At 28.0% G+C, this 27,346-nt stretch overlaps 2 protein-coding genes across 4 annotated transcripts; one reads left to right on the forward strand and one right to left on the reverse strand.

The window, feature by feature from the left end:
* The first annotated feature begins 1,175 nt into the window (after nt 1-1,175).
* On the forward strand, nt 1,176-13,043 carry LOC101202882 ((-)-germacrene D synthase). 3 transcript variants are annotated; one of them, XM_031882417.1, is made up of 8 exons: nt 1,176-1,409; nt 1,644-1,764; nt 6,121-6,267; nt 6,774-7,146; nt 7,574-7,792; nt 8,551-8,695; nt 8,955-9,203; nt 12,573-13,043. In XM_031882417.1, exons 1-8 carry the CDS (start codon nt 1,254-1,256, stop codon nt 12,867-12,869), a joined length of 1,707 nt encoding a protein of 568 aa, XP_031738277.1. In that variant the 5' UTR covers nt 1,176-1,253; the 3' UTR covers nt 12,870-13,043. The 3 variants fall into 3 exon arrangements, with proteins under 3 accessions (XP_031738277.1, XP_011650452.2, XP_031738276.1); XM_031882416.1 differs by lacking the exons at nt 1,176-1,409; nt 1,644-1,764 and adding exons at nt 5,533-5,766; nt 6,001-6,048; XM_011652150.2 differs by lacking the exons at nt 1,176-1,409; nt 1,644-1,764 and adding an exon at nt 5,532-5,766 and having other exon boundaries at nt 6,001-6,267.
* A 4,782-nt stretch (nt 13,044-17,825) lies between these two features.
* Nucleotides 17,826-23,410, reverse strand: LOC101207046 ((-)-germacrene D synthase). Its single transcript, XM_004151413.3, has 7 exons — nt 23,186-23,410; nt 21,370-21,637; nt 20,873-21,245; nt 20,552-20,770; nt 19,168-19,309; nt 18,674-18,925; nt 17,826-18,342 (listed from the first exon to the last, which is right to left on the reverse strand). The coding sequence occupies exons 1-7, from the start codon at nt 23,291-23,293 to the stop codon at nt 18,046-18,048; spliced, it is 1,659 nt and encodes a 552-aa protein (XP_004151461.3). The 5' UTR covers nt 23,294-23,410; the 3' UTR covers nt 17,826-18,045.
* Between the last annotated feature and the right edge of the window lie 3,936 nt (nt 23,411-27,346).

The raw sequence follows: 27,346 nt of genomic DNA on the forward strand, positions 1-27,346 counted from the left end.
GGGCACGTGTCCCACTCATATTCTAGATTTTTGTATTTTAATATTAATTTTAAAGTGTTAGATTACAATATATATTAAATAATGTTTCACCTTGATTAAATTCTGGTTTTGGTGTAGTGGTTATGCCTCCTTGGGAAACTAAGTTTTTGAGTTTGAGTCTTGCCTATCACAATTACTTTTACAAAATAGTTTTTATTCTAAATATCAATTCTTAATAAATTTCTAGGGGGAAGGAATATAATTTTTAAAAAGAGAAAACAAATCTATTTTAGATAAAACTCTACCTTATTTACTAGCTTTTATTTGTTATCTAACAAATATTTAGAAAAAAAAACCTATCTTAGATAAAATCCTACCTTATTTACTAGCCCCCATTTGTTATCTAACAAATATTTAGAAAAAAATGCAACAAAATTGGTGACTCAAATTTCTACTTTCAACAATATTCCATGAAAAACGTACTTCCATTCCCGACAATATTCTATAAAAAATGTATTATTTTTTAGATATATAATCAACTAATGTTTATGGAATTTATACTTTCATGCATAAAAATTAAGGAACAAAAAATATATTTAAACCTAACTTTTATCATTAATTTAAATTTCTAAGAAATGTAATTGAAACATGATTTTGTTTTTGGAAAAAATATATTATGAAAAATCAGGAAGAAGAAAAAGTGACGGTTTTATCTTTACATAAACACTTACTATCAAAATGTTTAATTAAAAAATTATCTTTTAATTAGCTGACTAGATAAAATAATTAAGCTTATAAAATAAAAACATCATAAAACAGAGTGAAATTGTAAAAGATAGTAAATTTGACAAAATATTTACAGCATAAAGTAAAAATTTTAGATTATATCAATAATAAACATTGATGGCCACTGATATGTTTCTATCAGCAGCATTGATAAGTCGTGACAGAAGTCTATCAATAGCTGTCACTGAAAGAATAAAAAAATTTGCTATAACTTATAAATATTTTAATTTATTTTGTTATTTTTAAAAATGCTTCTAAAATATATACTAAATCTACAATAGGTCAAATATCACGTGGTATGTATATGTCAAACGTTGTACACCAATAATTTCAGTGAATGACTGTACACTCCTAACACCAATAATATCTTCACCTTCTTATCACTATCCAATGCATCTTATAAATTTCATTAACATAGTTAAACTCACAACACAAGCAAAACCCTATCTATCAAAAGAAGCATATAACTATATATTTTACCAATCTTCATGGAAAGAAAAATGTCATTTGAAGAAGTTGAATCAAACTCTATGACATCAAATTCTAATAGCTCCTTCAATGATAATGGTGTTCCTCATCGATCAGAAAAGTTTCAATCAAGTTCTTTGGGACATTATTTCCTTTCTCATCAACCCAAAACTTTGGTATGTCCAATATAAACATCATATGTATATATTTGGTATTTCATGCCTTCGTGATGAAGTGTTTTTGTTTCATATTGTCTATCATTTAAATGAATGTTTTAGTCCAGAATATTTGAGTCTAATTTGGAAGAACTTCATTCTTTCTCTTTAACACACCATGTTAATATCATGCATGTCAATAAATTTTACACTAGACTACTTGTTATCTCTAAGACAAACATTATGATAATCCAGGAAGAAGACAAGATGATCAGGAAAAAACTTCAAGAACTAAAGGAAGAAGTAAGAAGCATGTTTGTCACTACTAATAAATTTTCAAAAAAACTAAGTTTAATTGATTCAATCCAACGTTTAGGCTTGTCTTACCATTTTGATGATGAAATAAATGAAGTTTTAATGTTAATGAAAAATCCTTGCAATGTTGACGACGAACATGAGGATCTTTATATTACGGCTCTTAGATTCCGATTACTGCGACAACAAAGGTTTCTTTGTTTCATGTGGTAAGTGATCCTCTCCAACCAATTTTTACCAATATATTTACTTTTTTCTAGTAGGAACTTTAGATTCAAAATATTAACATATATAACAACATTTAAAAAAATTGTAAATATAGTAAAATCCGTCAAAACCTATTACTGATCAACTGCGTGTGGCAAATATTGGTCTATCTATATTTACAATTTCTTTAAAAAATATTTATATACTCTTAATTATTATTCTTAAAATTTCTTCCAAAATATAGCAATACTCATTTTTAACTCCTTACCCTTTCCATAAATTCTCTCAATATTTTGTATTCAATGTTAGTTTTTAATAATCCTTGAATTTAGACCATTTCTAAAGTTCAAAAGGCTCAAAAATTGAAATTCCAATTTTTTTGTCTAGAGTTTACAAACGTTTAAAAATGCATTATAGATATCTTGTTAAAAGTGTAATAATTTAGTAAGATTTGGTGGAAAAAACTCAGTTATTAACAACCTTTTGTTGAATTAACTTATAAAAACAGAGATATTCAATAAGTTTACGAATGAAAGGGGAGAATTGAAAGAATCAATAAGAAAGGATGAAAATAGTTTATTAAGTTTGTATGAAGCGTCCCATTTGAGAATGAAAGGAGAAAATATATTGGATGAAGCATTAGCTTTCACAACTACTCATCTTAAAGCAATGGCCATGGATTCCAACTCTCCATTCTTTGAAGAAGCAAAATATGCATTGAAGTGGCCAATTTATAAAGCTGTGCAAAGGTTTATGGCTAGGCACTATATCTCTCTCTATAGCAACAATCCATTGAAGAACAATAATGCTTTGCTCACTATAATTCTCTCCAAAAACTTTACCAGTAAGAACTAAGTGAACTTTCAAGGTGAAACTTCCTATTGATCAGCATGTTCCTAGATTCGTTGAACTTTGTCAATTTTCACTCGTTTCCAAGGCCTTCTTGGATTAACTGTATAGAGAAATAGCAGCCTTTTTCGATAAAATCATTTTATTTAAACTTCTTTCATAAAAATTGAAAAATTATTTTAAATTACAAAAATACTAAAAATATTTATAAATACAACAAAATATAGCTACAATCTATTTGCAATAGACAACTATCTATTTCTCTATCAATAAACACATATAGTAGTCTATCGTAGATAAACGATAACTTTTAGTTATATTTATAAATATTTTAGTTCATTTTGACTATATTTAAAAATAATCCTAAAAGCTATTTAAAATTAACTTTGATAATGTTTCATAAACTACTTACCATCGTGAGTGGTCGTTAAACGCTACCATTTTTTTTCGAAATGAATTATTTTCAAATTATTTTATTATATTTTTTAATACAATTGTTTTCAAAACTAAAGGTTAGAAAGGTTAAACCAAACACCCCCACTACCTTACAAAATCAATAATATAATTTTGTGAATGTAAATATGTTAGGCGGTGGAATAAGCATAAGTTCGTGTAATAATTACATTTTGCAAGGCATGGTGGTGGTGGAGTGCTATCTTTGGGCATTATTGGAAGCATATCTATTTAATTCCTATTTCAACCAAATCAAATAATCTTTACAATAAACGTCCAATAAATTAAATATAATTAAATAAAGCTAAGATAATTATCTCTAAAAATTATCTTAGATTTTAAGCGCGTTGCAGTTCGAGAGCACGATAGATTGGAGTACTTCCTTATGGAACTCTAATGGAAAATTAATAGACATCTACTGAACTAGTTGTGGGTCTCTTACTGAGTATATATGTTTATACTCACTCTTTTTATATTTAATTTTTCAGGCCAAGGTGAGGTAGAGGAAAAGTGGCGAATGACAAGAAGTGACTGTGACTTGCCACAGGAAATATCTTATGTTGCTTCTGCCTTTCATGTTTTCAATATTTGATTTTTAGTATTTTATTGAATGTTATCAAACTCATTGAATAATTTTATGTTATTTTTCTTTAAAAGTTAGATAGGGCATGAACACTAGGACTAAATTTTCTAGTATTTAATTCCATCTTTCCAAATTATGAACTATGAAAGAGGATTTTAATTGAGAAATATTTTTTTAAAATACAAAATTTGTTATTTATTTAATTAGTAATGACCTCAGTTTAGTATAAAAAGTTGAGTCGTTATACCATCGACACACAATAATTAAGGGTACCTCATCACATGATCTTAATGGAAAGTTAGCAGACAGTTAGCGGGACTAGTAATGGATCTCTTACTGGGTATATTTCATATACTCACTTTTTTCATGTTTATTATTTCAGGCAAAGGTAGAGGTAGAGAAAGCTCGCGAGCAACAGAAAAGGCCCATGACATGGTATATGGGGACTCAGTTTTGCTTTCACTTTTCATTGTTCATTTTCGGTGTTTTGAGCTTAAACATTTTGATCTATTACTTTTTATTACATTTAAAGTTGTAAAACAAGTGGCAATATGTTTTCATGGTATTTTTAATGTAAACTTAGTTATTTTTTTTCAGGAAAGTGTCAAAATTGTTATTTATCTTTAAGGTAATGACCCAACTCATCTTAGTATAAAGAATTGGATCGTTACATAGTAAACTAGTCTGTATGATTTTATCTTTATATACCAATACTTTCTATCAGAATGTTTAACTAGAAAAAATATCTTTTATTAACAAAGATACTAACTTTTCATTAAAATAAATAAGCTTACAAACCAAAAAGAGCAAAAAGTGTATACCTCAAATTAGGTAATGTTTACATGTGGCCAAATCTTTTACGTAGCCTCTCTACACCATCCAATTTTAATGAAACGCTCTCCACTCCTATATCAACTATTTCTTCACGTTAATTCTTATGATTATGACATGCTCCTTATCAAATTTTTAGAAAAGGATACTGGATAGTCAGTATGCGCACACAAGCATCCCTACTAGGTGGACAACCTTTTAATGTCCTCATCATTCCTAAGATTATATTCAATAAAGAACCGAAGAAAAATGTTCAAATTACAGGAAGGCTAGAATCACACCCTTTTTAGTCTTTGTATTTATGGAGCATATGTTGTTGATTAATGCCAGAAAGTTATCATCAGTGTGCTCCCAATCAAAATGAGTCTTTTTTTCTTGTATAGAATGCACCAATTGGGATTGAGACAATGATTTTTTAGTCTCCCTTGAATAGTCTCCACAGTGGAAATACCTTTGTATGCAGTTGTTGAGGGGAAAAATTTGCATTTTTTAGGGACTTTTGATTTCCATAAGTTCTTGAATGAAGCTGTTAATTCTGAGGCAGCAACATGGGTGACATTTGTGAGGATCAGCATAAAGTAAAAATTTTAGATTATATCAATAATAAACATTGATGGCCACTGATATGCTTCTATCAACAGCATTGAAAAGTCGTGACAGAAGTCTATCAATAGCTGTCACTGAAAGAATAAAAAAATTTGCTATAACTTATAAATATTTTAATTTATTTTGTTATTTTTAAAAATGCTTCTAAAATATATACTGAATCTACAATAGGTCAAATATCACGTGGTATGTTTATGTCAAACGTTGTACACCAATAATTTCAGTGAATGACTGTACACTCCTAACACCAATAATATCTTCACCTTCTTATCACTATCCAATGCATCTTATAAATTTCATTAACATAGTTAAACTCACAACACAAGCAAAACCCTATCTATCAAAAGAAGCATATAACTATATATTTTACCAATCTTCATGGAAAGAAAAATGTCATTTGAAGAAGTTGAATCAAACTCTATGACATCAAATTCTAATAGCTCCTTCAATGATAATGGTGTTCCTCATCGATCAGAAAAGTTTCAATCAAGTTCTTTGGGACATTATTTCCTTTCTCATCAACCCAAAACTTTGGTATGTCCAATATAAACATCATATGTATATATTTGGTATTTCATGCCTTCGTGATGAAGTGTTTTTGTTTCATATTGTCTATCATTTAAATGAATGTTTTAGTCCAGAATATTTGAGTCTAATTTGGAAGAACTTCATTCTTTCTCTTTAACACACCATGTTAATATCATGCATGTCAATAAATTTTACACTAGACTACTTGTTATCTCTAAGACAAACATTATGATAATCCAGGAAGAAGACAAGATGATCAGGAAAAAACTTCAAGAACTAAAGGAAGAAGTAAGAAGCATGTTTGTCACTACTAATAAATTTTCAAAAAACTAAGTTTAATTGATTCAATCCAACGTTTAGGCTTGTCTTACCATTTTGATGATGAAATAAATGAAGTTTTAATGTTAATGAAAAATCCTTGCAATGTTGACGACGAACATGAGGATCTTTATATTACGGCTCTTAGATTCCGATTACTGCGACAACAAGGTTTCTTTGTTTCATGTGGTAAGTGATCCTCTCCAAGCAATTTTTACCAATATATTTACTTTTTTCTAGTAGGAACTTTAGATTCAAAATATTAACATATATAACAACATTTAAAAAAATTGTAAATATAGTAAAATCCGTCAAAACCTATTACTGATCAACTGCGTGTGGCAAATATTGGTCTATCTATTTTTACAATTTCTTTAAAAAATATTTATATACTCTTAATTATTATTCTTAAAATTTCTTCCAAACTACGGCAATACTCATTTTTAACTCCTTACCCTTTCCATAAATTCTCTCAATATTTTGTATTTAATCTTAGTTTTTAATAATCCTTGAGCTTAGACCATTTCTAAAGTTCAAAAGGCTCAAAAATTGAAATTCCAATTTTTTTGTCTAGAGTTTACAAACGTTTAAAAATGCATTATAGATATCTTGTTAAAAGTGTAATAATTTAGTAAGATTTGGTGGAAAAAACTCAGTTATTAACAATCTTTTGTTGAATTAACTTATAAAAACAGAGATATTCAATAAGTTTACGAATGAAAGGGGAGAATTGAAAGAATCAATAAGAAAGGATGAAAATGGTTTATTAAGTTTGTATGAAGCGTCCCATTTGAGAATGAAAGGAGAAAATATATTGGATGAAGCATTAGCTTTCACAACTACTCATCTTAAAGCAATGGCCATGGATTCCAACTCTCCATTCTTTGAAGAAGCAAAATATGCATTGAAGTGGCCAATTTATAAAGCTGTGCAAAGGTTTATGGCTAGGCACTATATCTCTCTTTATAGCAACAATCCATTGAAGAATAATGCTTTGCTCACTTTTGCAAAGTTGGACTACAATTCTCTCCAAAAACTTTACCAGAAAGAACTAAGTGAACTTTCAAGGTGAAACTTCTTATTGATCAGCATGTTCCTCAAATAGTTTAAACTTTGTTGATTTTCACTCGCTTTTAAGACCTGTTTGGGGTAAGGATATTAGAGAAGATGAGTGCTTTTCAGTAATTTTTTTTTTATTTAAACTCTTTTATTGCATTATAATAAAGTGTAATATTTTGTTTTATTTATAAATATTTTGGTTCATTTAAACTAGATTTGAAAACAATCTTAAAAACTAATCAAATCAAAATGTTTTGTAAACTATCATGTGAAAATGTTTGGTAAACTATTATAAATGGTAGTCTAGATTGATTTTTCTTCAAATTATCTTATTATACTTTTTAATAGACTTATTTTCAAAATTAAAGGGCAGAAAAGTTATACCGATGACTCACCTTAAAAATTCAATAATCTAATCTTAAAGGTAAATATGTAGGTGGTGGAAGAATCAAAAGTTCATGGAGCAATTACATTTTGCAAGAGATAGGGTGGTGGAGTGCTATCTTTGGGTAATAGAAGCATACAATAAACCAAACTATTGTGCCAATAGAAGGATATTTCTCAAAATGGTTAATTTCCTAACTATTATTGATGATATGTATGATACATATGCTACACTTGATGAACTTCAACTTTTCACCGATGCAATTCAAAGGTTTGTTTCTCGTCTCTTTTGTTTGATTTGATTAATGTTTAGATGTGTTTAAAGCTTGCCTAGCTTGCTAGTTTTGTAGTGCACTGAATAAGATGATTCACTTTCAATATCTTCATTTTTAGTTTAGTAGCGATGATTTTGTGCAAAAGAAATTTCAAGTTTAAATAGTTGTAAATTTTATTTATTGTAATCTGGTCATATATACGTGGACCATATGTTGAATATATTGGTGTTAGTCATCCAATTAGTAATTCATTCTCTTGTTTTAAAATCGACAAATAAAGAACACACAAAACAAAACAAAAAAGGTAGAAATTGAGAAATTGACTCACTGATTTATTTGTAGTAGACAAAGTAACGGTATGCTAGTAAAGTTTCCTTTCATCTAAAAATAGGGTCGCTTTTAGAGTGGAAATACATGCATGACCAACCATAAATTGTAATGCCCTGAGTTAAAGAGAGGAACATGAATAAACCGATATCGCAGCTGAATGATAAACATTATTGTAATGCCTTGAGTTAAAGAGAGGAACATGAATAAATCGATATCACACCTGAATGAGAAACGTTATGAGAACATGAAAGTAAGGTTAAGAAAGACTTACACAATTTTGTCATCATTTTGATATACCATGATTCTTTCGTATCAATTCCTTAACCAAATATAGGACACTGTGTACCCAAATACAAACATGAGTGAAAATTTAATTTGTTATTTATTGCAGTATAATAACTTCAACGTTTTAATTAAAATTCAGGTGGGATATCAAGAGCATTGAGAAGCTCCCAAATTACATGAAAGGTCTTTATGAAGCTATCCTTGAATTTTTTGGAGAGATTGAACAAGATATGAGCATGGATAATAACAATATTCCATTTGCATTGGATTGTGCAAAAGAAGCGGTAAATTCTATTATTATAGACTTGTAGTCTTTTTGTTTCATATATATTTTTCCTAGAAGAAGATAGGGTTAAAGAACTAGTACACTCACAATTAGCTTTGCTTATAGGCTCTTTTTGAAGGTCTTGCAAGTGAGATTCAGTATTAAATTGAGTAAAAATGGCTTTACAAAGAATTTAAACTTTGTGAGTTATGCTATGTTGATCAATTTAATCTTAGATCCATACTCTTTCTAATATATGTTTGGAGTTTTGGGTACAGCTAAAAAGACAATGCAAAGCTTATTTGGTGGAAGCAAAATGGTTGAGTGAAGGATATGTGCCAACGATGGAAGAATACATGAATGTTGGCGTTGTTTCAGTTGGCACCTATGTTACGGCTTTAGTTCCCTTCTTAGCTTTGGGAAATGTTGCTTCAAAAGAGGTTTTCCAATGGGTTCAAACCGATCCAATGCTTCTTAAAGCAGGTGGAATAATTGCCCGACTCATGAATGACATAACTTCCCACAAGGTAAAGAATTTAAAATTAGATCCATTTTAATTTTAAGTTCGCTTAATTCTAATCTCTACATTTTCAATAAATATTAAATTTAGTTCTTGATGCGAGAGTGTACGGGAGAGCATTAATTTTTTTAAAAACCTTTTTTCAACTATAACACACTTTTTTTTACTATAAATTTTGAAAATATATTCTCATATTGTTGTATTTATTTGCATGAAAAAATTAAATTATCGTAAGTGTTGGTGGAAATTAATATTGTTTGTGAAATGTAAGATTTATTTAAAGAACACATGAATTTCATATTGATAAAAAAAAAAAAATAATTTGGCTACGTCTATCCTGAACTTTGATATCTATTAGATAAATTAAACATGAAATTTGGACACAAAATTATCTTATTTTGGCTTTCACACCTAAACATTTTTGTGATTATATATGTACACAGTGCCATTTTAAAAAATAGTAAAATAAACTAAATATTTACGATATATTGCAATTTTAAATTCTGTCAATAATAAATACCGATAGACTTTTATCACTATCTATCAATATAACTGATAAAAGCATATCAGTCTCTATTATTTGTAGAATCTAAAATTTCGCTATATATTGTAAATATTTTATTAAATTTGTCATTTTTTACAATTTTATATATATATTTAGTTGTTGTCAAATATAGAAAATGTAAGTTTTTAAAACCAGTAGATTTTACAAAATATTTACACTTTATAGCAAATTCTATCATTGATGATCATTATATTCTATAGTGATAGAATACTGTAAGTGATAAAATCCAAAATTTTACTATAGCTTGTAAATATTTTAATTTATTTTGCTATTTTTTAAAAAATGTTTCTATAGAAAAATAAATCAAAATATTTACCAAATTCTAGCAAAATATCAAAGTCTATCTGCAATAGACCCCGATGATTACTGTTTGTGTTATGATCTTAGCATCCTCGATAGCTTTAATCAATCTTTTAAAACACTTCCACCTTTTTCTTCCCTTTCCTAATTTGTCAACTCTCCACCTTAATTTCCTTCTTCTTATCTTCATCTTCCTCGTGTTTTGTTTCTTCTTCTTCAGTTGCCCATTTAGATCTAGGTATATATATTATCATAATTTCATGTACCCCATTCCTTATCAATGATCTATCATTCTTTGTTATACTCTTCTCCTTCGTTAAAAAGTCTTTTTCCATCTTTATTCTTGTTAGATTAATTGAAGAGTAATTGTTAGAACACTTCCTAACTTTTATTTTTTTTGCTGGTGTAGTTTCTATTAGTTTCTGATAGACATTGATAGACTTTTACCGGTCTCTATTAGCCGACTTTATTTATCTCAATCACTAATAAAAATTGATAGACTTCTATCAACACTCCTCTATCAATGATAGATTTGTTGTATTAGTTTATATCATTAATAGCGATATTGATAGATCACTTCTATCAGTCTCTATCGATGATAGAATTGTATTGGTTTCTATCAGTTGATAGACTTCTATTAACCTCTATCAATGATATACTTCAACCAATTTCTATCATTAATATCGATAAATACTAATAGACTTTTATCAACTAAATATTAAAGGCTATAAACTTGTATCCATTTCCATTAGTAATAGACATTGGTATAGGCTTTCTCTCAGTCTCTTTTAGTGATAGACTTATGTAAGTTTTTATCACTGATAGACACCGATAGATTTCTATTAGTCTCTATCAACAACAAATTGCATGTATCGTTGATAAACACAATGGTAATAAAAGCTAATAGACTTCTATCAATCTCTATTAATTATAGACTCTTATGCTAATATTATCACTGATAGACTTCTATCAGGCTCTAATGATAAAATTCTATTAGTTTCTATCATTTTAATAGACAGTGATAAATTTCTATCAGTATCTACCAATGATAAATATTGATAAAAAAATTTCAATCTTTATCACTAGAAACTAATGGTGGTCTATCAACGTGTCTATCTGATATAGACATTGATAGAACCCTCTAAACGTCTAACTAAAGCAATTGAAACCATCAAATCAATCCGATAATCAAACTAAACTCAAAACAAAACAAACATCAACACACAAAACCAACATCAAACACCAAACCAACAACTACCCAATGCAATAGCTAGAGCCCTAAGACAAACGCAATCCCATTCATAACAAACATATATCATTATAGATATAGCATTTATGTACATATTACCAAGACTCATGATAGACAATCACTGATAGAAGATTTCAATTGTGATAGACATTGATAGCACACTATGAGTGTTTATTTGAGATTAACATCAATAAAATACTATCTGTCTATCAATAATAGACATGCTCTATCACAAGTATTTTTATACCTTTGGTTGTACTTTTCCGTGTTCCTTTTTAGTTTTATATCTTTTGGTTTTTTTGAATGGTTCTCCCTTTAATTAACATGTTTCCTTTAATTATTGTTTCCATTTCTGTAAACAAAACACAGTTGTGATGTAAAAGACTAAGATTGGAAATTAAATAATACCTCAAACAAAATGTACAAAGAACTTACTTTGAATGCTAGAGAGATAAATAGCTAAAAATATCAAAAGAGAGTGAACAAAAATAAAAATCATTGAAAACAATGCTAAAATTGTATTAAACAACCTAACTCAGTCTTCGTCAATAACAACCATAATCAAGATCGAATAGAGGTTATTCTACGAAAATAACGCAGAAAGAAAAATTTTGAGCTGGAACGTGGTTTTTCTTTGACTAAAAAGTACTAGAAAACAATTAGAAAAAAACATTTCGATTGAATAAACATCTCAAGATGAATAATCAGCAAAAGAAAAAAAAAAAACTTAAAAAGAGAACAATGTGACAAGAATATTTAGCTCGACCAAACCCAAAACAATTACGAAAGAAGCTGCAGACCACAAAAATTGAAACTAAAGATTAGTATAAAGCAGTTGTGGAAAAAGAAGAAACTTTGGGGTCTGTGGTGGAAAAAAGAAGAAACGACTGGTGGAAAGTAGAAGAGGAAGATTGAGGAGAAAAATAGTATAAATGAAGAAGAACGGTCATTGCGTGCATTGAATGGAAATTTTAGTTTGAAAATGAAAAAAAATCCAGGAGAAAATCGTGATGAATTGTGGATCATGCGGGTAGGGTCGGGTCTTGTGAAGGAAAATTGTGACATATTTTTTGCAATTTTTTTATAAATGTTGCTATATCATTAATTACTATTCCTCACATGGTCATCCATTATAATTATCCATTTTATGGGACTGTTGTTTAAATAATTTGTGTATTCTTCTATATTTAAAAATCTCCTTTATTAAACTTATTATATTTATTAATAAAAGATATTTGTATGTTTTCGTGCTTAATTTTTAGTTTGGACAAGAGAGAGAACATGTGGTTTGTGCAGTTGAGTGCTACATGAAGCAATATGGAGTAACAGAAGGAGAGGCCATAGTTGAACTAAACAAGGAAGTGGTAGAAGCATGGAAAAGTATGATACAAGATCATATTCACACGAAAGTTTGTACCAAGTTTCCAGATGTGATCCTTCACTTGGGGTTGAATCTTGCTCGAGTAACAAACTTTTATTATAAAGAACGAGATGCTTTCACTTTCGTTGAAGGAGAAACTAAACATCTTATCACCTCTTCGCTCACCATGCCAATTTGATCCTATCTGTAATATAGTTTCTTGTTTTTATGAAATATAAGTGTTGACAAACACATAAATATGATTAAAATAATGTTTTTATTGAAGATAATGTATTATACATGTCCTTTAATTGTTATATGAAGTTTAAGAAAATTATCATGTTTAATATATTTTTTTTGTTTAAGTTTTCAACATACTTGGTTATTATGTCATGAATTCAAATTTTCAAAATATGTATGAAGCTATGTGATTCAAACATGTAAAATGTTGACTGAATAATACTATCTCTCTCTTACACAATCTATTTGTATTATTGAAATTATATGTAGGACTAACCGTACCCTTATATTTTTGTTAACCTCTCTGTTAGTTAAGGTTTATTCTCTTTTATTTGTACTCAAGGAGTTGTGTATGTAAGTGTATGAGTCATGATTAAAAAGATAATATTGATGAGTCACGTTAATGCAAATATTAAATTTAAAATAATTAAAACCTTTGACATTATTATTATTATTATTTTAAAGAAATAAAAAAAATATGTAGTATAAAAATAGGTGGATTGAAAATGCAGAGAAACAACAAGATTTCAAGAAGTGGAGCAAAATTGGCGACTGGATTCGGTGGGAAGATCAGGAGAGATTGGTAGAACAGAAGAACAAGAGAGATTCATGTGGAGTTTATCCAGGAAATAAGAGGGAACAAGAAGGTCTCATGCAAATGAAAGGGTAAATTGAAAGGGTTTGCGTGAGAAATCGAAGGGTGAAGTGAACTTTGGGGAAAGTTTTTATTTTAATAAAACATATTAATTTATTTATTGTTTTTATATTTTTATGACAACAAAAAAAAACTCTTACAGAAAGGTGGAATCACAAAACATTTTTTTCTGCCTAAAACGCGAATTTTGACATTTATGACATTTTTTTTCTTTCCTCCTTTCAATTTGGATTGTAGTGAGGTGTCATGAAAGGTTACTTTTTTTTTATAGTGTGAGTTATTTTGAATTGAAGGGTATGATGAATGGATGCGAACAAACTGAGAGAGGAATGGGACATGACGAAGAGGACAACTTATATATATTTGCTCGGATGGGACGTGAGGGATCTACGACAAGCTGAGAGCCACAGATCCATTAGACAAAGTGGTGGATGAAGACAACATATGTGAGAGAGAGGGGGAAAGGGTAAAATAAAAGATGACATGAATTTATAAACATGGATATATATGAAAGTATTATGTTTATATATATATTTTAATGAATTCTGGATAATATTAAAAAAATGAATTAATTGGATCAACAAATTAAAAAATGGACATTTTTTAAAAATAGTAAAATAAATTAAAATATCTATAAGCTATACCAAAATTTTAGATTCTATCACTCATGATTTTCTGTCACTATAGCATATCAATGACTATCAGTGATAGAATTTGCTATATGTTGTAAATATTTTTTAAAATTTGCTGTTTTTGAAAATTTTCCATTAAAAAACCTATTTTAAAAAGAGTTCAAAGATATAAACACATAGTGAATTGAAAACATAAAATAGAATTCAAACTGTATATATGTCAAAGTGAAGGGTGATTTATTTGTCTGATTTGAAAGTATTGACTCGTATGATTATTGAATAAAATTCAAATATTATATAAAACAATAAAAACCAAGATCTTTGAACTTGATAAAATTTCACATTATATAAACACCAGTTAAAGTGATAAGCAAAATAACAAAATGTGAAAAAATGCATTATTTTTTATTTTTTATTTTCAACACTTAATAGGTTAAAAGCGTCAAGATTAGTTTTAATTACTTCACATTCAGTTCGAACTTTAGATTTAAAATATTAGCATATATAACAACATTTTAAAAAAAATTACAAATATATAGTAAAATTCGTCAAAGTCTTTCACTGATGGACTGTGTTGCAAATATTGGTCTATCTATATTTATAATTTTTTTTTAAATATTACTATACATTTAGTTATTATTCCTAAAATTGCTATCAATTATAACTCTATTTAAAAATTAATTTCATAGACTTTGTATAAATTCTCAAGATATTTTGTATTTAATATATTTTCTTTAATAAACCTTGAATTTAAACCATTTCTAAAGTTCAAAAGGCTCCAAAATTGAAATTCCAATTTTTTTGAATATTCATAACATAAAGACGTATTATAGATAACTTTGTAAAAGTGTAATAATTTAGTAATAGAGTTATTAAAATCCTTTTGTTGAACTTTAAACAGAGATATTCAATAAGTTTACAAATGAAAGGGGAGAATTCAAAGAATCAATTAGAAAGGATGAAAAAAATTGTTTTCAAAACTAAATGTTAGAAAGGTTAAACCAAACACCCCACTACCTTACAAAATCAATAATATAATTTTGTGAATGTAAATATGTTAGGCGGTGGAATAAGCATAAGTTCGTGTAATAATTACATTTTGCAAGGCATAGGGTGGTGGAGTGCTATCTTTGGGCATTATTGGAAGCATATCTATTTAATTCCTATTTCAACCAAATCAAATAATCTTTACAATAAACGTCCAATAAATTAAATATAATTAAATAAAGCTAAGATAATTATCTCTAAAAATTATCTTAGATTTTAAGCGCGTTGCAGCTCGAGAGCACGATAGATTGGAGTACTTCCTTACGGAACCTTAATGGAAAATTAATAGACATCTACCGAACTAGTTGTTGGTCTCTTGCTGAGTATATATGTTTATACTCACTCTTTTTATATTTAATTTTTCAGACCAAGGTGAGGTAGAGGAAAAGTGGCAAATGACAAGAAGTGACCGTGACTTGCCATAGGGAATATCTTATGTTGCTTCTGCTTTTCATGTTTTCAATATTTGATTTTTAGTATTTTATTGAATGTTATCAAACTCATTAAATAATTTTATGTTATTTTTCTTTAAAAGTTAGATAGGGCACAAACACTAGGACTAAATTTTCTAGTATTTGATTCCATCTTTCCAAATTATGAACCAGGAGAAATATTTTTTTAAAATACAAAATTTGTTATTTATTTAATTAGTAATGACCTCAGTTTAGTATAAAAAGTTGAGTCATTATACCATCGACACACAATAATTATGGGTACCTCATCACAGGATCTTAATGGAAAGTTAACAGACAGTTAGCGGGACTAGTAATGGATCTCTTACCAGGTATATTTCATATACTCACTTTTTTCATGTTTATTATTTCAGGCAAAGGTAGAGGTAGAGAAAGCTCGCGAGCAACAAAAAAGGCCAATGACATGGTATATGGGGACTCAGTTTTGCTTTCACTTTTCATTGTTCATTTTCGGTGTTTTGAGCTTAAACATTTTGATCTATTACTTTTTATTACATTTAAAGTTGTAAAACAAGTGGCAATATTTTCATGGTATTTTTAATGTAAACTTAGTTATCTTTTTTTCAAGAAAGTGTCAAAATTGTTATTTATCTTTAGGGTAATGACCCAGCTCATCTTAGTATAAAGAATTGGATCGTTACATAGTAAACTAGTCTGTATGATTTTATCTTTATATACCAATACTTTCTATCATAATGTTTAATTAGAAAAAAATATCTTTTATTAACAAAGATACTAACTTTTCATTAAAATAAATAAGCTTACAAACCAAAAAGAGCAAAAAGTGTATACCTCCAATTAGGTAATATTTACATATGCCAAATGTGGCCAAATGTTTACGTACCCTCTCTACACCATCCAATTATTATAATAAATAATCTTACAAAACAAAAAGAGCAAAAAGTGTATACCTCAAATTAGGTAATGTTTACATGTGGCCAAATCTTTTACTTAGCCTCTCTACACCATCCAATTTTAGTGAAACGCTGTCCACTCCTATATCAACTATTTCTTCACGTTAATTCTTATGATTATGACATGCTCCTTATCAAATTTTTAGAAAAGGATACTGGATAGTCAGTAGGCGTACACAAACATCCCTACTAAGTGGACAACCTTTTAATGTCCTCATCGTTCCTAAGATTATATTCAATAAAGAACCGAAGAAAAATGTTCAAATTACAGGAAGGCTAGAATCACACCCTTTTTAGTCTTTGTATTTATGGAGCATATGTTGTTGATTAATGCCAGAAAGTTATCATCAGTGTGCTCCCAATCAAAATGAGTCTTTTTTCTTGTATAGAATGCACCAATTGGGATTGAGACAATGATTTTTTAGTCTCCCTTGAATAGTCTCCATAGTGAAAATACCTTTGTATGCAGTTGTTGAGGGGAAAAATTTGCATTTTTTAGGGACTTTTGATTTCCATAAGTTCTTGAATGGAGCTGTTAATTCTGAGGCAGCAACAGGGGTGACATTTGTGAGGATCAGTGGCAGATCAAGAAATTTTACATAGGGGGCACCAAACACTATATAATAAACACACTAAAAATGTTAAAAAAAATATCTCGACGTTTCACTGATGCTCCAATAATATTCACTACAGTTGTAGCAAAGCAATAAAGAAAGACCGACAATTTTCATATGATTTTTTTTTAATGTAAACATGTGAATTTAAAATTTGCATACAAAAAAGAAAAGAAAAAAGAAAGAATAATACATTTTTTATCGAATATTGTTGAGGGAGTGGAAGTTTGGATCACCGATTTTGTTGCATTTTTTAAATTTTTTTTGTTAGATAAAAAATGAGGTCTAGGAAATAAGTTAGGGTTATATATGAAGTTTTTTTCCTCTTCTTAAAAAATTATCTTCGCTTTAGGAAATCAAATTATCTTCCTTTCGAGAAATGACTGAAATTTAGGAAGAAATTTGATATCTTCCTTTTAAGAAATCATTAAAATTTAGGAAGAAATTTGATATTTAGAAAAAGAAAATTATTGATATTTGAGAAAAAAATTGATTGATGTTTTGAATAAAATCTATTTTGTAATAAATTTAGGATGAAATTTGATATTTGAGAAATTATTGATATTTGGAAGAAAAACTATTTCGTAAAAATAATTATAGTAGATGAGAAGATTTGAACTTACAACCAAGTGGTTGTGCCTGCACAACCGAAGCAAAATTTAAGCAAAGTGAAGCTAAATTTAATATATATTGTAATCTAACAATTCAAAATTAATATTAAAATACAAAAATCGATAATGTGAGAGGGATGTGTCCGTAATCCCTCAGTAAATCTGCCTTCAAGAATGTGTATGCATGGATCAAATTGGCATAGGATTTTTAAGCATTAACGTAATAAAACGTTTGGTTTCTCCATCAGCAAATGTGTAACCATCTTCCTCCTTATAAAAGAGATCTGAAAGTCGAGCAACATTCAGTACATGGTCAAGGATGAAACTTGGAAACAGCTTGGAGGATTTCATATAGTCTTCAATTATATCTTTCCATGCATTAACCACTTGCTTTTGTAGTTCAGTTACGGCTTCTTCTTCTGATACTCCATATTGTTTCATGTAACATTCAACAGCAGAAGCCACATGCCCTCTCTCTTGTTCAAACTAATATATTAAAATGAAACATGATTTAAGCTGTTAATTCAGGAAGTCCTTGAACTTTGGTTCATAATATGATTTATTACCTAGCTAGCTATACTTTTAAGTTTATAACAAGTTAGTTCATGACTCTAGTATATATAACTATTTACTGTACAACACGTATAAAATATTGATCAAAATTACGTATCAATTTTTATAGTTTCTTATTAGTTTATTGGTTTATTTATACAAGACTGTATAGTTTATCTATCGTATAGACTAATTAGTTGTAGCATACTAAAGTTTAGAGGCGGAAATTGTTACAAAAAAAAATAAAGTTACGATATTTACGTACCTTGTGAGAAGCTATGTCATTGACAAACCTGCCAATTACACTAGTTGCTCTAAGAAGAATTGGGTCAGTTTGAGCCCATTCATAAACCTGTTTTGAAGCAGCATTATTTCCTATAGTAAGGAAGGATATTGAAGCAAAAACATAGTAGGCTGCTGAAGTGATGGAAACTTTCATGTATTCTTCCACTGTTGGTATGTAACCTTCATTGAACCACTTAGCCTCCATAAAAAAAGCCCTGCATTGATTTTTCATCTGTGCCCAAATAACTCAAAATCGTATTAGAGAACTTTCATGTGTGCATGTTTGAGAGTAATTTTTTCAAATAAAGCTAGAACAATCACTTTTATTACATTTAAAATCACTCTCAAAATCAGTTTAACGCTCTATTTCACGTACATCAAATGATTTTAATTAAATGAAAGTTATTTTCTGGTTTTCTTAAACAAAATCACTAAAGTGATTTTAACTATTATACATTATGATTAATTATTTACCGCTTCTTTTGCACAATCAAATGCAAATGGAATATTGTCAACCTTGCAGATATCTTTTTCAATCCCTTCATAAACTTCAAGAATAGTTTCATAAAGGCCTTTCATGTAATTCGGGAGCATCTCAATACAATTAACATCCCACCTGAAATTTTAATCAACAGTTCCAACTAATAAATTTGGTGTAAGAATAATTATTTAAACATTCCAACTGATTAAAGAAGTTTATTTTATCAACGTTTATCAGTTAAAAATGGTAAAATTTTGCTATATTTATGAATATTTTCAATAATTTTACCATTTACAATAATTTTTCATTATTCAAATCTATGGACTATAGAAGTCTAAAAAATTATTATTTTGATCCTTACATTTTTTGTCTCAACTAGACATATCCAAAGTGACAGGAAATTTTCGAATACACGATAGATAAGGTAGGGAGTGGAGAGTATTATTTTTTCCATTGACAATTCAAGGCCAGAGATGGGGAATACATTCTTTGCCCCAGTCTCGACTTCGACTCTAGTGCTGCCCTAATGATCCCCTACCTCGAAAAAAATATTTATTTATTTATATTTATCAATTTATTTAGTTATATATACAAAAAGTAAAAATAAAACACTATATATTTATATTTATTTATAAAAAAACAAAAAAATGGAAAATATTTCCCCGGAACGTGAAGGGTTTTAAAATATTACGATTTTAACCTTATTTGTTTCCGTCTATAAAGTTTTAAAAGAGAAATTTTTTTAAATATAATAAAATTAATTAGAGTAAAATTTTGGATTCTATCATGGTCTATCAACGCCACTAATAAAAGTATATCGATGTCTATCCGTGTCTATTATTGATAGAATATAAATTTTTTATTATATATTGTAAATATTTATCAAATTTGCTTTTTTTTTTTTAGATTCTTCCTTTTAAAATGTAATTTCATTTTTATTTTATTTTTTTATTTTGAATTTAGTTTTCATTCATTACATGTGTTTAAACATTATATTTCTCTTTTATTTTCAAGTTTTCATTTATGCTCCCTTTGTTTTTGACAAAAGAAATAAAAAATCAGTTTACTGTTTTAAAATAACTATGATGTAATCTTTTTTAATTAATTCAAATGGATTAGAAACTAGTGAAATTAATGGTTTTAATTAAAATAACTAAGAGACGTTAGTACCAAAAAGCTAAAGTCAATATTTGTAAAAAATAAGGTATAATTTTGTTAAAATAAAACGTCTCTAAAATTATGGGTAAAAATTTACCAATTTAAAATCTAAAGACCAAATAGAAATTAAATTCAAAAGTAATCAAAAAGTAAAAGTGTAACACATTTAGTTAAAAAAAGAAAAAGGTAGTTGAAAAAGAAATGGTTGAAGAACAAAACCTTTCAATAGAGTGGGTGAATAGTTGAAGTTCTTCGAAGGTGGCATAGGCATCGTACATGTCATCAAGAATGGATAGAAAAGCAATAACTTTTGCTAATAATATTCTACCACTTGAGTACTTTGGTTCATAATATACTCCCATTGCCCAAGTATAGCACTCCACAGCCCTATCTCTTGCAAAACATAATTGCTCCCTCAACATCATATCCTTCCACCACCTATATATTTGCACCCATAATTAGAACATTATGAAAAGATATCTAAAGAAAAAAAAAAAAATTGAAAGACGATAGTTGAAACTTCAGTCGAAAAGGCTTCACCTTGAAAATTCACCCAATTCTTTCTGGTAAAGTTTTTGGAGAGAATTGTAGTCCAACTTTGCAAAAGTGAGCAGAACATTATCCTTCAATGGATTGTTTTGATAGAGAGAGATATAATGCCTACTCATAAACCTTGGCATAGCTTTATAAATTGGCCACTTCAAGGAAAATTTAACTTCTTGCGAGAATGGAGAGTTTGAATCCATGGCAATGGCTTGAAGTTGAGTAGTTGTGAAAGCTAAGGCTTTATCCAATATATTTTCTCCCTTCATTCTCAAGTGGGATGCTTCATACAAACTTAATAAACCAACTTCATCCTTTGTAATTGATTCTTTGAAATCTCCACTTTCATTTGTATACTTATTGAATATCTCTGATGAAAAGTTAGCATATAAGTTGAAACATTACAAGTAATTTTTTTCCAACTAATCAAAATTCTCAATTTTTTTTCCAGCAAAAAGTAATTTCATATAATAAAACGGTTGACAGAGACTTACCGCAAGAAACAAAGAAACCTTTTTGTCTAAGCAATCGAAATCTAAGTGCCATGGTGTATAGATCCACATCTTCTTCATCAAGGTTGGAAGCATTATGCATTAGCCCTAAAACTTCATTAATTTCATCCTCAAAGTAGTAATACAAACCTAAACGTTGGATCAAATCAATCAAACTTAGTTTTTCTGAACATTTTTTAGCATCTCCAAACATGCTTCTCACTGCTTCCGTCATTTCTTCGACTTGTTTCATGACCATTTCTTCATCTTCCTGATTTTTCATAATATTTATTTGTCCAAGAAAAACCATGTCATATACGTGAACTACTTTTGGGTAGACAATTCTTTTCATTTAAAAATAATTTTAAGGGCAATTGCATTAATTTAACGGCAATTCTAAAACAAAATATGAACAAATTTAGCACCATCTAAATGTGTTTGCATGTATGACACACCTTTATGTTATATCAGTTAGCCGTAGTTTTGTCAAGGCAAATGGACCTATTTGATGCAATATTTCAATGTGATCACTAAGAAGGTTTATCAGCGTAATATGTGTCTTTCATTGATTTGTTGTTCATTTGTTTGCTGTCTTTGCTATTATGTTTATGTATCAATAGAAGTTATTTAAAATGCATGGTATATTTGACATTTTATTTCAATTATTATTAAGCTAATTGTTTGAAGGATGTTCATGCACTTTTGAGTTTAGTTTACACAATGGTTCAATTATAAGTTGTTCAATCTCATCTCACCTTCTTTTTCTTCTTTTCTTTTCCTGGTTTGAATTGACTGTTTCTTCCAAAAAAAAAAAAAAAATACTAAATATGGATTAGTAGGTGCATCCAACCATCCCCACTAGATGCTGATGGACACCCATTTAGCACCTTCATTATACTTGATATATTCAAAAAGTGGTTTGAATTCACTTTTGAAAAAGAAATATAAAGGAAATGCCAAAATTATTTGTCCCTAATTTTGTACGTTGTCTAGCTAGTACGTTAAAAAGTTAGATGAAGAAATCAAATTAGACCATAGGCAAATCTTTTGTCACTTTTTCATTCGGATGATAAAAGTGATTTTTGTACCATTTCAAAATCAGTGTCAATTAAATTAGAAAATTTTCTATATATATTCAGTCCATTAAAAATAAAATAATAAAACTTGTTAGTGCTTTGTTAATTGACTAAAGATATTTGCTTAAGATCTCTAGTTTGTCGCTTGAGCTATTATTGTAGTTGTCCCAGAATATGTTTTAGAGTTACAATTGTTATGAAAGTTGTGGTTCGGATAGAATATTTATTTCCATGCATACTTATATTATTCTATGTATTTGATCTGTTGCGATGTTTTTTCTTTTCAGAGTTATGCCAAATTTAGTTTTTACAATCTTTTTCATTATTTTGTTATGTTATTCAAGCTCAAGAAGCATTCAATTATAGGGTTGTTGCATTGATTCTTTCTAGTGTTTGTTCAACAAAAAAGTTTATGAAGAATAGAGTGTTCGTTTTGCATACTATGTTCTTTGAATGTGGTGACAAAGTTTAAACTGTTTTTGTTGATGATTGCACTGATTCCCAAACGTATAACTACACTGCTTTGGGGAGCATAAAACTGATTCAATTAAAAAAGGTTTTTCTCATATGCGTAAGGAGTGTTCTAAGGTTCTTTACCGTGAGAATAGAGTTTTTATACACTTAAGGGCAGCCTAACCTTCTCAAGTGTACATAGTTTGTGAGAAAGAAGGACAAATTCAAGTATTATTGAGATTCAATTTATACTAAATCATACACAAACAAACATATATGCATATGCGTACCATCGTGTTGTTGTAATGATGAGAAAGGAAATAATCTCCCCAAGCAGTTGGTTGAAAGTTTGCATATCTACGAACAACAGCATGGCTTAAAGTCTCCTTATGTAGCATATCAGTGGAATCTGATACAACTATTTGAGATGAAATTTTCTTTTTTGCATGAAGATAAGCAAAATGGCTTTCATAAAGATTTTGCAACTTCTGCAAGGTTTGTTTCTTAGTTAAATGCAAACTATAATGATGCATCGGATACCAATTGAATGGTGGAAAGACCTTGGATATTAAAATTAAGGAAGTGGATGTTTTATTTTATTAATTAATGGAATGAAATTGGATGGTGTTTTGTTTATTAGTGCAATGCAAAATTAATTAATGATGATTCGTATACCACTTGAAAAGGTGGGAAGAATTATGGAGACTTAAAAGAAAGTGGGATAGCAAATCATTGAAATTGAATGACGTATACAAATTAAAAGCTACATACATATAATAACGATGTATTGGGCAGAAAAATATAAGGGTCACACCCCCAAAAATACCAATTCAAATTTACCATCCCAAAACAATAAATTTAAAAGTCAATAACTCCCGATAGGCTTATGATACTCCTCTTATAGTCGTATGATATCACTAATTATTTGTCATATTTAGAAGAAATAATTGTGATAATGACAAAAAATTAAATAACAAACTGAAAAATAGCCAATTTTAAAAGTATTAAGATTTATAGGAAAACTGGGGTTGTAGACTTTCTTTTTTACTTTTTTAATTGATTATACCCGTTTGTATATGGAAATTATTTTTCGTTAGATACAATATATTTGTATAGGTAAAAAAAATGATACAAGATATCACATATTCATAAATACAGTGTATTTGCAAAAACCATCAATTTTGTAAAATATTAAATAATATTTTATTTTGGAACGGTATAAGATTACACCAACATCCCCTAGATTTATGCCTGCAATTTATACAGGATTTTTAGATTTTAGGCTTCAAATCAATTAATTAACAATTTATTTTTATAATTTATAATATATATAATAATGACTATTTGAATTCAATTTTTGCTGTCACCTCTAAAACAATGATTAAAATGATTAATATAATTTCATCATTTTCTATTTTATGAAGTTTCTTTTAATATTTATTAATATTTTATTACATAATACATGATACATATTTTTCATATTTCTAATAACAATTTGAAGTTAGATTTTATAACATCCAAAAAAATCGTCAATTTGAAATCTTTTAAATGATCGTATCCCTAAAATAATGACAAATATAAACATAAATTCAACGTTTTTTAATTATTTATATTTCAAAATATTTATAAAAAACTTTTGAATTTAAATACATCTAAAATATATTGCTTAATAACAATTTGAATTTAAAATTTTAGCATTTCCTAAAATCGTGCTAATTACGATTATCCACTTATTTAATTAAAGCAAATTCACTCCTAAGGTCGTGCTATTTAGTTTAGTTGATATCCCTAGAATAATGGTAAACATAAATTCAATATCTTCGGATTATTTATATTCCAAAATATTTATAAAAATTTGAGTTTAAATACCTAAAAAATACAAAATTTTCATTTTTTTATATTTTCAGCCGATTTTACATGTATAGAGGAAAATTCTTATCCTTATCCGACGGTTACATTGTATTTGTGTAGATTGAAATGATGAAATATAATCCAGAATCACAGTGTATTTGCAAATAATTCACAAATAATTGAGTTGTGTAAAAATATTAAATAAATATTTATTTTTGAGATTGATCTGATTTGAATCAACATCCCTAGATTTATGCGTACAATTTATACCAGATTTTCGTGTTTGTAGATTTATTAATTAAATTTTCACAAAATATCAAGATATCACATTTAATTTAATTTAATTTATTTACTTTAGAAAAATGAAATTTACTTTATTAATATAATATCAAAATTTGATTTTTATTCTTATTATTTTTTTCGTAATTTATGATATACCGTGGATTTCTAAATAGAGACTCTTGTCATTTGGAAAGAGAAAGAGAGTTTTTTAAACAAAGAATTGTTTTGGGAGAAAATTTTCTTACAAAAAAATCTTTAGAGAAAGTTGTTAGAGAAAAACTTTTTAGAAAATCGAGAATTGAAGGAAAAGTTTATGCAAAAGATAGGTTTTTTATTATTTCATTTGATTACTCAAGTTGCATGTAGTAGAGATTTACTCTCTTCAGAATCTCCACCTCATCAACAACTAATTTTCTTTCGGATTTGATATATATATTTTTTCTCTATAAAGATAGAGACAAAGAAAAAGAAATGAATACCCTTTTTTTCTTTTGCTTTCTCATTTTTTTATTGTTATTTTTTTACTTTGTCTTTTTCTTCTCTCTAAAAATATATATAAAAATAAAAGATTATGTAATTATATTTAAGTTTATTTTTTTATACTTATTATTATTAATATACCTATTATTTGTTATTAATATTTTTTTTATATTGCTCTTTTTTAACTTCTCATTGTATTTTACTAGTTTTTTCCCTTCTCCTTTTAACTTTATTTTTATCATTATTGTTATTGCTTTTTATATATATTTAAAACTTATTATTATTAATTTATTTGTACCATCATTTTCTTTAATTCTTATTATTATTATGAGTGGCGACAACCCAACTTGCAGCCACACCTCTATTTTTATATAAAAAAATTCATTCTTTTTATTTTCCTTTTATTCCTTCCTTCATTCCTTTCTTTCTTCTTTCCTTTTTTTTTTTGGTTGTTTATGGTTTTTATTCTTTTTCTTCTTTATTTAACTTATTGTTCTTACCTCCCTAATAGTTATTATTATGTAATATTAAATTTATAAATATTTATTTTACGTTTTGCAATATTACCACGGTATTTTATATCAGTTAATTGTTTTTTTTTTACATCATATTTATCTTTATATTTTACCATTCTAAAAAAAATTCGACGATGAAATTAGAAATATCTGGGAGTCGTTTCTTTGACAGTCCAAGATTCGATTTTTAATATTTTTTTAAAAAATAAAATTCTTACTTGCTTAATTCGTTGTAAAACATATTTGATTTCATTGTGCATTAATTCCTATTGTCTTAATTTTGAAACATTTCTTAAATTTCATTTTTTAGCCATTTAGAAATTTTTACTTTAAAACTATCATTTTTATTTTTTTTTTTAAAAAGGTTTAAAATATAAATATATACTTCATAATCCTAATCAACTTTTTTAATAACATACTTCTATTTCGCTAAAGAAAAAGAAAAATTCTATGATGAAATTTAGAAAATTTGGGAGTCCGATTTCCTATAATTCTTAAGGTGAGGGATCAATATCTTTAGGAGTCCGATATTTGATTCCAAGAAAAAATGAATTTAATCAATATTTGTAAAAAATCTTTATTCGAAGACTAGCCCATAATAGACTTTGAGAAATTGTAATAATTTCTCATTTTCTTAACGTGAGAAGTTTCCTTAGGGAATATTATTTCACTTATTTTATGAGATCATTGCTTCAATATTGGAGTAATGAGAGGTAAAATAAGACATTAGTTTTAAAATAAATTAAAAAATGTTTTCAATTCGAGATTTAAAATTTGGCCACCGTTTTTCTAAATGGGTGTTGTGAGGTGCTAATAGCTTTCCCATACACAAATGACTCTCGAACTCAACTCTATTTTTCGCAGACATTTTTTTTAAAAAAATTGTTTACTTTATTTCGGCGTCCAATCACACCGTAAAAAAGATTGGTGACGACTCCTATTTTCCTTTAAAACTAACTCTTTTGAGGACGTCGGCCGCTTTGTGTCGTTTCGAGCACGTGGTGACACGCCTTAACTAGATATTTATGCAAATTAAATTCTAGGTTTAATTGATCAATAGGCCTATAGCCAAACAAACTTAACTAACTGCTTCAACATACGTGGTAATCAAGTAATCATCAAGCATTCAAAAATAAAATATAAATTGAGTTCAAAAATCACAAATACATTGAAATATAATATTAAAAAAGAATATAGTACCATGGTGGTGTAGAATATAGTACCTTAACCCATTCTCGACATGTCAAGCAATGACGAGATTTTCAAAAAAATAGGAGTTGTGATATGGGTGCGGGAAATTGGAGATCATTTAAATATAGCTCG

This window comes from Cucumis sativus, chromosome 3 (assembly GCF_000004075.3).
Source record: "Cucumis sativus cultivar 9930 chromosome 3, Cucumber_9930_V3, whole genome shotgun sequence".
NCBI classification, from domain to species: Eukaryota; Viridiplantae; Streptophyta; class Magnoliopsida; order Cucurbitales; family Cucurbitaceae; genus Cucumis; species Cucumis sativus.

Excerpts from the sequence above, each read along its gene's own strand:
- LOC101207046 (XM_004151413.3), bottom strand. The coding sequence starts at position 23,293 with ATGCTACATAAGGAGACTTTAAGCCATGCTGTTGTTCGTAGATATGCA. Across the intron at positions 21,638-23,185 it reads ATCATTACAACAACACGATG|GAAGATGAAGAAATGGTCAT; the intron begins GTACGCATATGC and ends ATGAAAAATCAG. Across the intron at positions 21,246-21,369 it reads AGGTTTCTTTGTTTCTTGCG|AGATATTCAATAAGTATACA; the intron begins GTAAGTCTCTGT and ends ACTTTTCATCAG.
- LOC101202882 (XM_031882417.1), top strand. The coding sequence starts at position 1,254 with ATGGAAAGAAAAATGTCATTTGAAGAAGTTGAATCAAACTCTATGACA. Across the intron at positions 6,268-6,773 it reads AGGTTTCTTTGTTTCATGTG|AGATATTCAATAAGTTTACG; the intron begins GTAAGTGATCCT and ends TTATAAAAACAG. Across the intron at positions 8,696-8,954 it reads TGGATTGTGCAAAAGAAGCG|CTAAAAAGACAATGCAAAGC; the intron begins GTAAATTCTATT and ends TTTTGGGTACAG.